Source organism: Pristis pectinata, chromosome 10, assembly GCF_009764475.1.
Source record: "Pristis pectinata isolate sPriPec2 chromosome 10, sPriPec2.1.pri, whole genome shotgun sequence".
Lineage (NCBI taxonomy): Eukaryota > Metazoa > Chordata > Chondrichthyes > Rhinopristiformes > Pristidae > Pristis > Pristis pectinata.
This window is the reverse complement of record NC_067414.1, coordinates 88644318-88657040: the sequence shown is the minus strand read 5'-3', so window position 1 is coordinate 88657040 and position 12723 is coordinate 88644318. Positions and strand designations below refer to the sequence as shown.

The window sequence follows — 12723 nt, the reverse complement described above, 5'->3', positions numbered from 1 at the left end:
GGATGGCATGGCGAAACAAAGTTTTTTCACGGCATCTCGGTACATGTGACAATAATAAACCAATTGCCAATTACCCCTAGTGTCGGTGGGTGGTAGGAGAATTGAGGAGGTTGAGGTTGGGAGTTGATGGGCATGTGATAAACAAGAAATTACAAAGAAATGGTGGGTGAATCGGATTGATGGAATTACTATGTGAGTTGGCTGAATTGCTTTTTATGTTGCAAGGAAATATAAATATATTCCTTTGTCTGCCTGGACAAAATGAATCAGTTTATTCCTGTGTTACTGCTGCATGGCCATTGGGAATTGTTTTTGGGTGGTTCAGGCTGACTCATTCCTGCTCCTTCCCTTGGGTTTCCATTGGAAGTGAGTTGAAGGGCCAATTATTGTCCCTCCCAAGTGTTTCACAGGAGACAAATGCAAAGTATTTGTTCTGGTCCCCCCAGGTTACAGACGGATATGACGGTGTGTGTAGCAGACTTCGGCTTATCCAAGAAAATCTACAGTGGGGACTACTACAGACAAGGTCGGATTGCTAAAATGCCAGTGAAATGGATTGCTCTGGAGAGCCTTGCTGATCGAGTGTTCACCGTTAAGAGCGACGTGGTATGTTCGTATATTTATCTTACAACGTAAAAAGAGGCCGCTTGGCCCATCGAGGCTTTGCAGGCTGTTAGTGCAATCCCGTCATTCCCTGTTTTTTCTCCCCCATTTATTTCCCTGTAACCTATTCTCTTTCAGACTTGCCCATCAGCTCCCTTCTATAGGGGGTAAGTTATAATACCCCAGTTAACCCACCAACCCAAGTGTCTTTGGGATCTGGAGGAAACCAGAGCACCCGGTGGAAGTGCACGCAGTCACAGAGCAGGAACAGGGTCAACACTGATGGCACCAGGGATCGGGATTGAACCCAGGTTGCTGGAGCTGTGAAGCAGCAGCACTGCCCGCTGCGCCCTTGTGCCATCCCTGTGTTTAACTATATATATTTCTATCTGTCAGGCTCTTTAAACCTGGCCTTAATGAAAGTCATGGACAGCATTTTCTTTGTCCATTGTGCTCTACCTTCTTTAAACCTGCCTGTGGTTATTGGCGAAGTGGACCACTTCAACCTCAATGCACTTCCCAGCTACACTGAATTGCTGTCACATGGTTCTGTTCCTGTGTGTCCAGACCCAGGCTCGGGTCATCCCACCCCTGCAGTGCCACTCATCGTGCCTCAAGGGACACTTCCTTGGGGTCCCTCTTCCTCCTACATTGCATCAAGGTGATGTGAGGCCGCCTTTTGCATATCAGACTCTGTCCACTGCTCTTCTTGATCCCTCTGCAGACGTGGTGCAGCCAGGCTGCGTGCGTGACTCCTTCCCAGTCCTGGATGAGCTTATTCCAGTTGCGCTTTGGAAGCCCTGGATATATCAGGACCTCGAGGCCTTTGCAAAGTCCACACACTTGCCATCGATTCCGTTTTCCTCCCAGGCCACTGTCTCAGACTGAGATAGGTTGTTTTCAACCCGGGTTTCCTTTTGAGCTGAGGCCCATTTATGACCCCTTTATAGGGATGTCCACTGTTCTACAGCACAGCTTCCCCTCCAGCACTGCTTGCGATTCCGCTCTCCATTCTCTGCATCATATTTGATCCCCGTTCACATGTCACACAGCCCCTGCTGCTCCTAAACCTCAAATTCTTACCTTCGTGTTTAAATTGCTTTGTGGCCTCTTCCCATCCTTATCTCTTTAACCTTCCTGAAACCTCTACGACATATGGAATAAAACACGGAAAAACGTGAGATCATCCACTTTGTCGGAAAAGTAAAGAGGTAGAGTTTTTTTAAATGGTGAGAGATTAGAGGAAACAGAGGAACTTGGCTATTGCTCCGATTATATAGAGCCCTGATCTATCCCCTGATACCAGCTACTTCCCCTCACTCCCTGGTCCCATCTTGTGCCTTCTGCCACTCGTGTAGGGAGGGAAAGGTGATTTGACCATTTAAGTCTATTCTGGCACTCAGTGAGCATTCACTGGCATTCAAGGGTCGTAGAGAGCTACAGCACGGAAAAGAGCTCTTCAGCCCAGCCATCAAGAACCTATTTACATTATTCCCACTTTAACTCATTTGTACATTAGGAGTAGTTTGCAGTAGTAATTTAACCTACCAACCCACATGTCTTTGGAATGTGGGAGGAAACCAGAGCATCTGGAGTAAACCCAAATAGTCACAGGGAGAATGTGCAAACTCCACACAGGCAGCATTGGAAGTCAGGATCAAACCCTGGGTCCCTCAAGCTCTGCTATTGTGCTGCCCCTTGACTAAGGATCTCTGATATAAAACCTTTTGGCAAGCAGAGCTTGTGTCCCTTGAGGACATTGCCTGGTACTGTGTTACATTGAATTCTTTCCCTCTGATTCAGTCTCCCTCTGATGTCTTGTTGTTTTACCCATTGATCAATTCTCCCAGGTTGTCATGGATAGCTTCTGTTTCAGTGCATTGTGGTTGGCCAAATCTAGATCTAGAATCTGAGTATTCCATGTTTTGGAGAATTTGGGTGAAGAAGCTTCTTTTCAATCTGAAAGAGCCAACCTTAATTTGAGGCAGTGACCCCTGGTTTTAGATCCCCTACCCAGTGAAACATCAACTCTGGCATCTACCCTGTCAAGCCGTTTTCTATGTGTCAGTGAGATCACCCTAATTCTTTATTTGAGAGTATAGGCCTAGTCTGCTTAGCCTCCCTTGTATAACAAACTGGCCGTTCCAGGAATCAATGTGCTGAGCCTTTGTTGCATTCCCTCTTTAACAAGTGTATCTTTGGGAGGGGAGAACAGACCTGTACACAATATTCTGGATGTCATCACAGCAGGGCTCTATATAATTGGAGCAATAGCCAAGTTCCTCTGTTCCCTCTAACCTCTCAACATTTAAAAAAAATACTCTACCTCTCTATTTTTCCGACCAAGTGGATGATCTCACATTTTTCCGTGTTTTATTCCATCTGTCGTATCCTTGTCCATTCATGTTCCTGTCTATATCCCCCCCGGAAGCGTCTTCCTCCACACTGCCAACTAACTGCATCGTCAACAAACTTGGATATATTACATTTGATTGCCTCCTCCAAATCATTGATGTAAATTGTGAATGGCTGGGGCCCCAGCCCCAATCACTGAGGCACTTCAAGGCCTCCTAACCCAAAATTAACCCATTTATTCCTATTCAAATTTCTGCTGGATAACAAATACTCAGTCCACATCTCTACATTGCCCCCCAATAACGTACACTCTAATTTTGTTTAAGGATGAAAACCTTCTGGTCCAAATACACCACTTTGGCTGATTTGCCCTTACCTATTCCATTAATTACAACCTCAAAAAATTCCAACAGGTTTGTCAACTATAATTTTTCCTTTCTAAAGGAAAATCCATGAATCCATTATTAAAGATTAAGATCTTTATTAGTCACATGTACATAGAAACACACACGAAATACATCTTTGCGTAGTGTTCTGGGGGCGGACGCAAGTGTCGCCACACTTCCGGCGCCAACATAGCATGCCCACAGCTTCCTAACCCGTACGTCTTTGGAATGTGGGAGGAAACCGGAGCACCCGGAGGAAACCCACGCAGACACGGGGAGAACGTACAAACTCCTTACAGTGGCGGGAATTGAACCCGGGTCGTTGGCACTGTAATAGCATTACGCTAACCGCCACACTACCATGCCTGCCTACCGTCCATTTGTGCCCAAATCTCCTTTTATTTTGCCTCATGCCTTTGGGAAGATTTTTTGGACACTATTTTTCCCCCTTCATGAATGATGACAAGCTTTTAAATTCAAGATGTTGACCTTGAGCAAAGAGAAGATGCTTCCTGTTCAGACCCAAGATCTTATAATCTGTTCTTTGCACTTGTAGCACGGTCACTGTGACCTTGTGTGGCAATGATGATGGTGGAGGGAGGGATGATGATGATGGTGGAGGGAGGGATGATGATGATGGTTGGAGGGAGGGATGATGATGATGGTTGGAGGGAGGGATGATGATGATGGTTGGAGGGAGGGATGTTGTGGAGAAAAGCTGAGCAACCTTTTTTTTTCAAACCAGCATTTTGTTGACGCTGGAATGATTCGAGCCGTCTCTTTTATAGAAAGGTCAGGTTACATGTTTAAAATAATGAGGCTTAAATTCTGACCAAGATCAGATTACTCCTTTGAAGTTGAAAGTATATCACTCTGTTGTTTTTTTTATTTGAATTCAAGATTTTAGAAGCTGTTACTCAAACTTGCTAAAAAATACTTTCCATCACATTTCATTGTTCAAACCGCAGAAAGAAATGATAACGTCGTTAAGGCGCATTGTTCTCTCCATGGGCTTAATATCCAGCCACTTGTAAGTGATGGCACAGTGGCTGCTGCCTCACAGCTTCAGCAACACTGGTTCAGTCCTGATCTCAGGCCTGGACCTTGAATGTTCTCTCCCTGACTGCATGCGTTTCCTCAGGGTTCTCCGGTTTCCTCCCACACCCTAAAAACACATGGGTTGCTAGGTTAATTAGCCACTGTAAATTGCCTCCGGTGTGTAGGTGAGTGGCAGAATCTGGAGGGAGTTGATGGGAATATGGGGAGAATAAAATGGGATCAAGGTAGGATTAGTGTAAATGGATGCTTGATAGTCAGTGGAGACCCAGTGAGTAGAGGGACTTGTTTCCTTGCTGTATAACTCTGACATTTTGTTGTGCTCATTCCACATATTGTGAAACTTTTTATTGAGATGCTTGAACTTTCCTTTGCGTTGATTTGAACTGGTCCTTTTTTTAACGTCCTGCTAACTAGCTTTAATTTGAAGTTGTCCTCGCGTCTTCCACTGGGTTTTGCCAGACACTGCTGCAGTTTCAGTGCTTGTCATCATTCTTACCAGCTTTTGTTCATTCTGAAACCACACAGCTCATATTCCTGGCTGAAAGCAGAATGCAATAGGGCTGGACTGTTTCAATTGCAATGTTATAAGTCGGATAAGGAATGGAGTAAATTGAAAGAAGAAACTAGATTGCTTGGGAAGGTGTGGTTTATCAGAAGCCTGCACACAATGACACCAGTATTTCCAGGCAGAATTGAGATGACTGGGTCATTTACTGGTTAGTTAAGCTAGAAGACCACAGAACTGCAAATGATGGGACTTGGTTCTGTGCACATCATTTGAATCACATAACTATCCTGCTGTTACTGCATCTTGCAGGAGTTGCTGTTGTTTTATTATGAAATGTTGCTCCTGTTCGGTTACAAGTTCTGTCTCCCGCAGTCGGTGTAGACTATTTTTAAAGAAAATTCCACGAACTTTACCTTGCTATTTGTTTCCACCTGCATTTGCCTTGATTTCGGCTGCAAGCAACACAGTGCCTCCAGCTCCCTGCTAATACCATGGTGCCAATGAAACCTTCATTATCATAACTGCAGGGAAATCTTGGAGCTAATGATCAGAGTTTTAAATATTGATAGATTTTAAACACAAAAAATAAGAAAACTGCTAAGCACAGGCATTGTTGGAAACATTAATTTTATAACTCGTCCAGATGCAGGGTTTCAACCCGAAACATCAACAATCCCTTTCCTCCCACAGATGTTGCTTGACCTGCTGAGTTCTTTATCAAGATTGTTTATTGCTCCAGATTCCAGCATCTTCAGACTCTTGGGTCTCCATTTAATTTTATAAATGTCACCTAATGTGTGAATCTATTTTCCACTGTTGGTACCTCTAGCCAAGAAAATTGATTAGGTTTTCTGCATGCTGCAAATCTTCCTTCCCTTCTCGACCATGGTGAACCATTTTAATGATGCCTTTTATATGTTTTTAGTGGGCATTTGGCATTACGATGTGGGAGATAGTTACCCGAGGGATGACGCCTTACCCAGGCATTCAGAACCATGAAATTTATGAGTATCTCCAAGCAAATAACAGACTGAAACAGCCTTCGGACTGTCTGGATGAAGTGTAAGTATCCTGCACGACCATGTCCCAGATTTCTTTTTGATTACTGTAACTTTGTTAGATATTCCTACCTCCCTGAAGGTGGCAACACAAGTAGATAGAGTGGTAAAGAATGCTTGCCTTCATTGCTAGGGGAATTAGAAAGTCGGGAAGTCATGACGCAGTTGTATAAAACTTTGGTTGGGCCACACTTGGAGTATTGCATGCATTTCTGGTCACCCCATTACAGGAAGGATGTGGAGGCTTTGGAGAGGGTGCAGAGCAGGTTTGCCAGGATACTGCCTGGATTAGAGGGTATGAACTATAAGGAGAGGTTGGACAAACTTGGATTGTTTTCTCTGGGGCGTTGGAGGCTGAGGGGAGACCTGATAGAAGTTAATATAATTATGAGGGGCATAGTTAAGGTAGACAGCTGGAATCTTTTTCCCAGAGTAGAAAGGTCGAATATTAGGGGGCACAGCTTTAAGGTGAGAGGGGGAAAGTTTAAAGGAGATGTGCGGGGCAAGTTTTTTTTTGTACAGAGAATGGTGCCAGGGGTGGTGGTGGTGGGAGTAGATACAATAATGGTGTTCAAGAGGCTCTTAGACATATGAATGGAGGGATATGGATCACATGCAGACAGCAGGGATTAGTTTAATTTTGCATCAAATCAGCACAGACATATTGTGTCGAAGAGCCTATTCCTGTGCTGTACCATTCTAGGTTTTATGTGGATAAAAGAAAGAGGTATTTGGAATCCACCAATCCCAGCCACCAGAGAGTGGATATGTTGCCAAGCACCACCGTGTTATTGCCTCTTTAACTATCAGTTTTCCCTTTGAGTATGGCCTTTCATCAACTGCCCCACATGTGTGACTTTAACCATTGAAAGAGGGGCTGTGGAAATTCAAATCCCATCTTTGTGTCTTCCCCCGTGAGTGTGGATATCTCGCACAGCTGTGTCCCAGATTTTTCTTTTGACGTTTATAAATAAGAAAAAGAGATCTAATTCCGAACTGAGTTGTATCAGAATTTTGATTCACTTTGAGAACCCAGTGACATATTCAATTATTCCACTTCAGTCATCTTTCTTGTAAAGCACGGGTATTTTTTTAAGCACAAAATAATACAGTGGCTGTTGTGGAATCACGGAATTGAACAGCACAGCAATAAGCCCTGCTGGTGCACTTGGTTCATCCAACGTAATGACTACACTAATCCCATTTGCCTGCTTTAGGCCATATCACCCTTATCCTTTTCTATGCAATACCTGTCCAATTGCCTTTTTAAATGTTGTATTTGTATCTGCCTCTACCACCACTTCTGGCAGCTTGTTCCAGGTATTCCAGGTGTGAAATACCCCTCAGACCTCCTCTTAAATTTCTCCCTTCTCACCTTAAGCCTGTGCCCTCTAGTTCTAGACACCCCTGTCCTGGGGAAAAGACTCTGTAGATCCTATCTATGCCCCCCCATGACTTTATAAACCCCTCTATAGTTACCCCTCAACCTCCAATAAGAATAAGCCCAGTCTGTTTTATCTCTCCTTACAACTACAGTCCTTCATTCCGGGCAAAATCTTCGTGAAAGCCCGGATGTTCTGAACAGGTTTGCACTTATTGGACTGATTCTTCCTCCAGTGAGATTGGAAATTGCCATAACTTGTATTTGGTTAAAATCTTTAACTAACTTTTGTCTATTTACTAATAGGTATGACATTATGTACTCTTGTTGGCGATTGGACCCTGCGGACAGGCCTACATTTTCTGATTTAAAATCCATCCTCTCTAAAGTTCTTGATGGTTTGCCCAAAATCCAGGGCAAGGAAGACATCATCTATGTTAACACAGGCATTCCAGCAGAGCAGAGGCAGTTGACTGAAGACGCCTTTTCTGATATAGACTTGTCTGATCCCACTGAAGCTGCATCATGTAGCCTGGGATGTGCGGAGGCAACTGTTACCGTGGAAGTCCACAGAACCTTGGACCTGGAAGATAGATATGTTGCATCAGATGTCCCTGAACACCAGGGGAACACTGCAGATATAGAAACGCCTTTGTTACATGGAGTTTGTCTAAGTAACGGAGTAAAGTTGCCTCCACCCAAGCCTAATTCTGGGGATATTCCATTCGCTGATGATTCGTCTGGAGACTCTGTTGTAATACTATGAAGGAAGAACTGCTCACGAATCTAGAGACACAAGAGACTGCAGATGCTAGAATCTGGAGCAAAAAAATAAACTGCTGGAGGAACTCGGTGGTTCAGGCAACTTCTGTGGAGGCAGAAGGATGGTCAATATTTTGGATCAAAATGTCAACTATTCCTTTGCCTCTACAGACGTTGCTGAGTACATCCAGCAGTTTGTTTCTCACTCAACAATGTAGTTGTGATTAAAAAAAAATTTGTCAGTGGACAGATGTAAAGTGCTGCCAGACCAAATATGTATTGCTATCTTTTTTTTTATATGGGGGGGAAAAAAATTCAACAGATGGTACTGTGACGAATTCCACATGCGCTTTTAATCAGTTGTCAGTTAAGTTGAGAACATTCAGTTCAATGATCCAGTGTTTGGGTCGTGGCTTGATGATAAATCAGGGATCATTTTGAAGGTTTATATTTTTGTACACGTTTCCTTTTTGGTTCTGAGGTATTAAAATGATTGATAGGATCCTTTAACATGTCTATCAGATGCTTTTTCACTTGCTTTATAAGACCTCCAATAGCTATTTGAGTTAACGACTGATCATGTTACACTTGGGTAGATCATGAACAGCAGTGTATTAAAGCAAGGTCTACACGGAAATAGGATTGGAACAACATTGTCCGCACAGATCAAGAGTCTTAACTGCAATTAATTTTGTAATTGATTAAATAGTTTTGTTTTATGGAAAATCAAAAAAACTATACTGCAACCCCAGAACTCTCAAACCACAGTATCCATTTGCCTTTGAAAGACTCCAGATATTCTGCCCCTTTATCTGAAAGTGCATTCCGTTGTGCAAGGATAAAAAAAGTTCCTGATACCACTCCTAAGCTAATCTTGAATCAGCTTGAACCCATATTTGTGTCATGGTATAGATTGAAATGCTTAAAAGATCCAAAATTCCTGTAAATATCAATTAATGTTAATATTCCTTAAATATTTAAGGGTAGGATTGCTTTATAATGTCTGCTGGAGCTTAACATCGTATAGCACAGAAGCGGGCCATTCGGTCCACTGAGTTTATACTGGCCATCAAGCACCCAACCTTCCTACTCCTTCCCAAATTCTGAACAACTCCACCCTGGTTCTGCCACTTATCCACACATTAGGCTCAATTTACAGTAGCCTGTGAACTTGCCAACCCCAACATCTTTGGGTTGTTGGATGAAACGGGAGCACCTGGAGGATACATTTAAACCCCACACAGACACAACCAGAGGTCAGGATCGAACCCAGATATGTCGGAGTTGTGAGGCAGTGGCTCTACCAGCTTCTCCACAGTGCCTTCCCTGCAGCATCACGCGATCTGCAGTGTCTGGTGCTTTCTAGCAACATGCAGAGGTCATGTTTGGTTAAGAAGGAGACCATTCGGTCCATTGTATCTGGACTAGCTGCTCATGCAGTCCAAATCAAACTCCACAACCCTCTGCCGTTGTGAGACATACAGACCAGAACACTCCAGGTAGAGTGCGTGGTAAGTTGGTTTATTATTGTCAGATGTACTGAGATACGGTGAAAAACGTTATTTTGCATGCCATCCATACAGATCATTTCATCACATCAGTACTTCAAGGTAGTACAAGGGAAAAGTAATAGCAGAATATAGTGTTACAGTTACAGAGAAAGTGCAGGCAGACAGTAAGGTGCAAGGCCATGACAAGGTAGATTGAGGTCAGGAGTCCATCTTATCATACAAGCGCTCCATTCAATAGCCTTATAACAGCAGGATAGAAGCTGTCCTTGAGCCTGGTGGTACGTGCTTTTCAGGCTTTTATATCTTCTTCCCGATGGGAGAGGGGAGAAGAGAGAATGTCCAGGGTGGGTGTGGTCTTTGATTAAGTTGGTTGCTTTACCATGGCAGCAAGAAGTGTAGATAGTCAAGGGAGGGGAGGTTGGTTTCTGTGATGTGCTGAGCTGTGTCCACAACTCTCTGCAGTTACTTGCGGTCATGAGCAGAGCAGTTGCCATACCAAGCCATGATACATCCAGATAGGATGCTTTCTGTGGTGCATCTCAGTTGGTTTCTTTTGTGGTAGATGAATTAACCCCTTTAATCTCTTGAATAAGCTTCCTCAATTCCTAAATGTTTCATTTTCAATATTACTCACTTCTGCAGGAGAAACACTCCAGCAGATGAGATTCTGGAGTTTTTAAATTCTCAATCTAACAATGCAAGACTCAGCAGATTTAAATCTTTAGACACAGCCATGTTGTCAGCTTGAATGGAAGGCTTAAAGATATTTGTCCAAAATTCTCTTCCTTTATTAAACATAAGAATGATGTAGGTTGTTAACTGAACTCAGACGCTGCATAAAGACTGGTGTTACTAGTCTTTCAATCAGTGGGATTTCTCAAGTTAAATGGCTCTGAAATAGTTATTGAGTGAATTCAGACTCCACCTAACTCACAGCATTCTGTTAACCTTTCAGTTCTTTCTTGTTAAAAGTGAATCCAAGTCCAGCAACACCATAATTTTAAAATCCTCAACCTTGTACCCAAATCATTGTGTCTTTATCCCTCCCTCTCACTAGTCTTCTGCATCACGTTGGCGCTGGAAGAGTGGCGACACTTGCGGGCTGCCCCCAGCACGTTCTCAGTAACTCAATAAGATGCATTTCACTGTGTGTTTCGATGTACATGTGACTAATTAATAAATATCTTTTTACATTCAAGATCTCTGGAATCAAGCTCTGGCCTCTTCTGTATCCCCTAATTTGGTCGCTCTGACTTTACTGGATGTATTTTCAGTTGCCTAGGCTGTAACTAGGCAGTTCCAGCTCAAAACATCTCTATTTCTCTCTCCTTCCAAGACTTGTGAAACCACCTTCTACGACCAAGCATTTGGTCACCTGTTCTAAAATCGCTTTGTGGAGCTGTATCAACTTTTGTCGGATTACACTCTGGCATGGTGCCATAGAATGTATTTTTTGTGTTATGATGCCACATAAATGCAAGTTGTTGAAATGTCTCCACCACCTCACCACTTTTACTCTGTGCTCTGTTGGTGATGTCACAGGATTGGTGGTCTCGATCAACATGTCCTCCTACAAGGTGCTCCAGGAATAAAACTGAGAGAAGTGCTGACAAACCTCAGGCATGTATTATCTTCCTTGGTTAGAAGTACTCCCTACCTGGCCTTCCTCAATTCCATGTACATCTTGTTGGGTATTGCCTGCATTTAAGCAGGAGGGCATTGATTACCCAATGTCCTTTCCAGTGCCGATTCGCTGTTACCCAAGAGTTTGAGATCTTATCGTTTTTAAACCCTTTGATTCCTGTACCTTGACTAGCAAGGCAGGCCCACTTGTCAAACTCCCCTGCTCTCCGATTGGCATACACATTCGGAGGCTTTGGTCTTCTGCCATTCACAGGTCCAACTTCGATTTCCGGCTCCTCCTCAGAGAGGTGCCATCAGCGGAATTGTTCTTGTATTCCCACCCCGATGTTTCTCGATGCCTTTGTCTTTGAAAACTTCTAGGTTTCTTAATCTTTCAATGGTCATAGTATTGCTCTCCCTGGCCACATCAAAGGAGGCCTTTATCACTGTGTCCTTGGACGATTCAAGACGTCTTTTCTTCATGATGGCAGCAGGAATTTGAGTTTCAAGCTTCGTCAGGCTTAGTCGTCCATCTCTATTGCATACGGTACCCCATCGGTTGTATCTGGGGGAAGATGTAATGCTCCCTTGGCCGTCTTTTTGACTAGATGGTCCAGTTCTATGAGGCAGTTCTGCGAAGCCTCAGAATGAGATGGAAGTACACTCATGGCACCATGTGGGTCTTCAGTATTTCGATTTTCTGTATAGGTTTGAGCCTTGCTCTCTTCAGTCTCTCAAACCTACCCTGAAACTTCACCTTCCATTGCTCCATGGAGATTTGACACCATGGATCTATCCTCGCTCCCAGGTATTTTTCAATTTCACCAGGTGGAATGAATTTGATGATCTCCTTACCAAAGACCAATTCCTTCCCGATATTGTGCAGGTAAGTCTTGCGTTGACAGGTGACATGAAAACCCCTTCGTTTTCTTAACATTCACTTCATCCGGTAGACCTGCAGAAGGTCGATAGATTTTTGATGTTACAAGCCGTTGCTTCATGGGAGTCGCTCAAAAATGCGATATCATCGGTGAAGGCAGGCGCAGTGCACCTGATTACTGCGTCCAACGTTCCCAGCTGGATTCCCCTCCCCCTGCTCTCGAGAACGCAAATGAGCGGGTCCGTGGCGATGTTAAATAGGATTGGAGAAAGGGGGCCTCCTTGTTTGATGCCCCTTTCGACGTTCATCTCATCAGTCCTCTCCTTCCCGACCTCTACAACAGTTGTCGTGTCACTATATAGATCTAAAATGAGGTTGATTTTTTTTTTAAAAAGTCTTGGGCAATCCCATTCTTTGTAATACCTTCATAGTCAGTTTATGGCCCACCGAGTCTAAGGGCTTGGCAAGATCCACAAACAGGACTGCCAGATCTTCTTGGCGCCTCTTGGACCCTTTAATGACGTTTTGTACGATTGTAATATTCTCATTTACACCCCGGTGTGTTCAGCAGGAATCCCTTTTGTCTGGGATTAACTT

The 12723-nt window shown here is 43.7% G+C and overlaps 1 protein-coding gene across 2 annotated transcripts in view; it reads left to right on the top strand.

Annotated features, from left to right (window-relative positions):
- Positions 1–8385, top strand: part of mertka (c-mer proto-oncogene tyrosine kinase a) — a 136405-nt gene extending 128020 nt beyond the window's left edge. For both annotated transcript variants that reach the window (XM_052024628.1, XM_052024627.1), the window contains 3 exons: positions 447–606; positions 5837–5973; positions 7657–8385. In XM_052024628.1, coding sequence (XP_051880588.1) covers positions 447–606; positions 5837–5973; positions 7657–8116 — 757 coding nt within the window. In that variant the 3' untranslated portion in view covers positions 8117–8385. The remainder of the gene's footprint in view (positions 1–446; positions 607–5836; positions 5974–7656) is intronic.
- The last annotated feature ends 4338 nt before the right edge of the window (positions 8386–12723 follow it).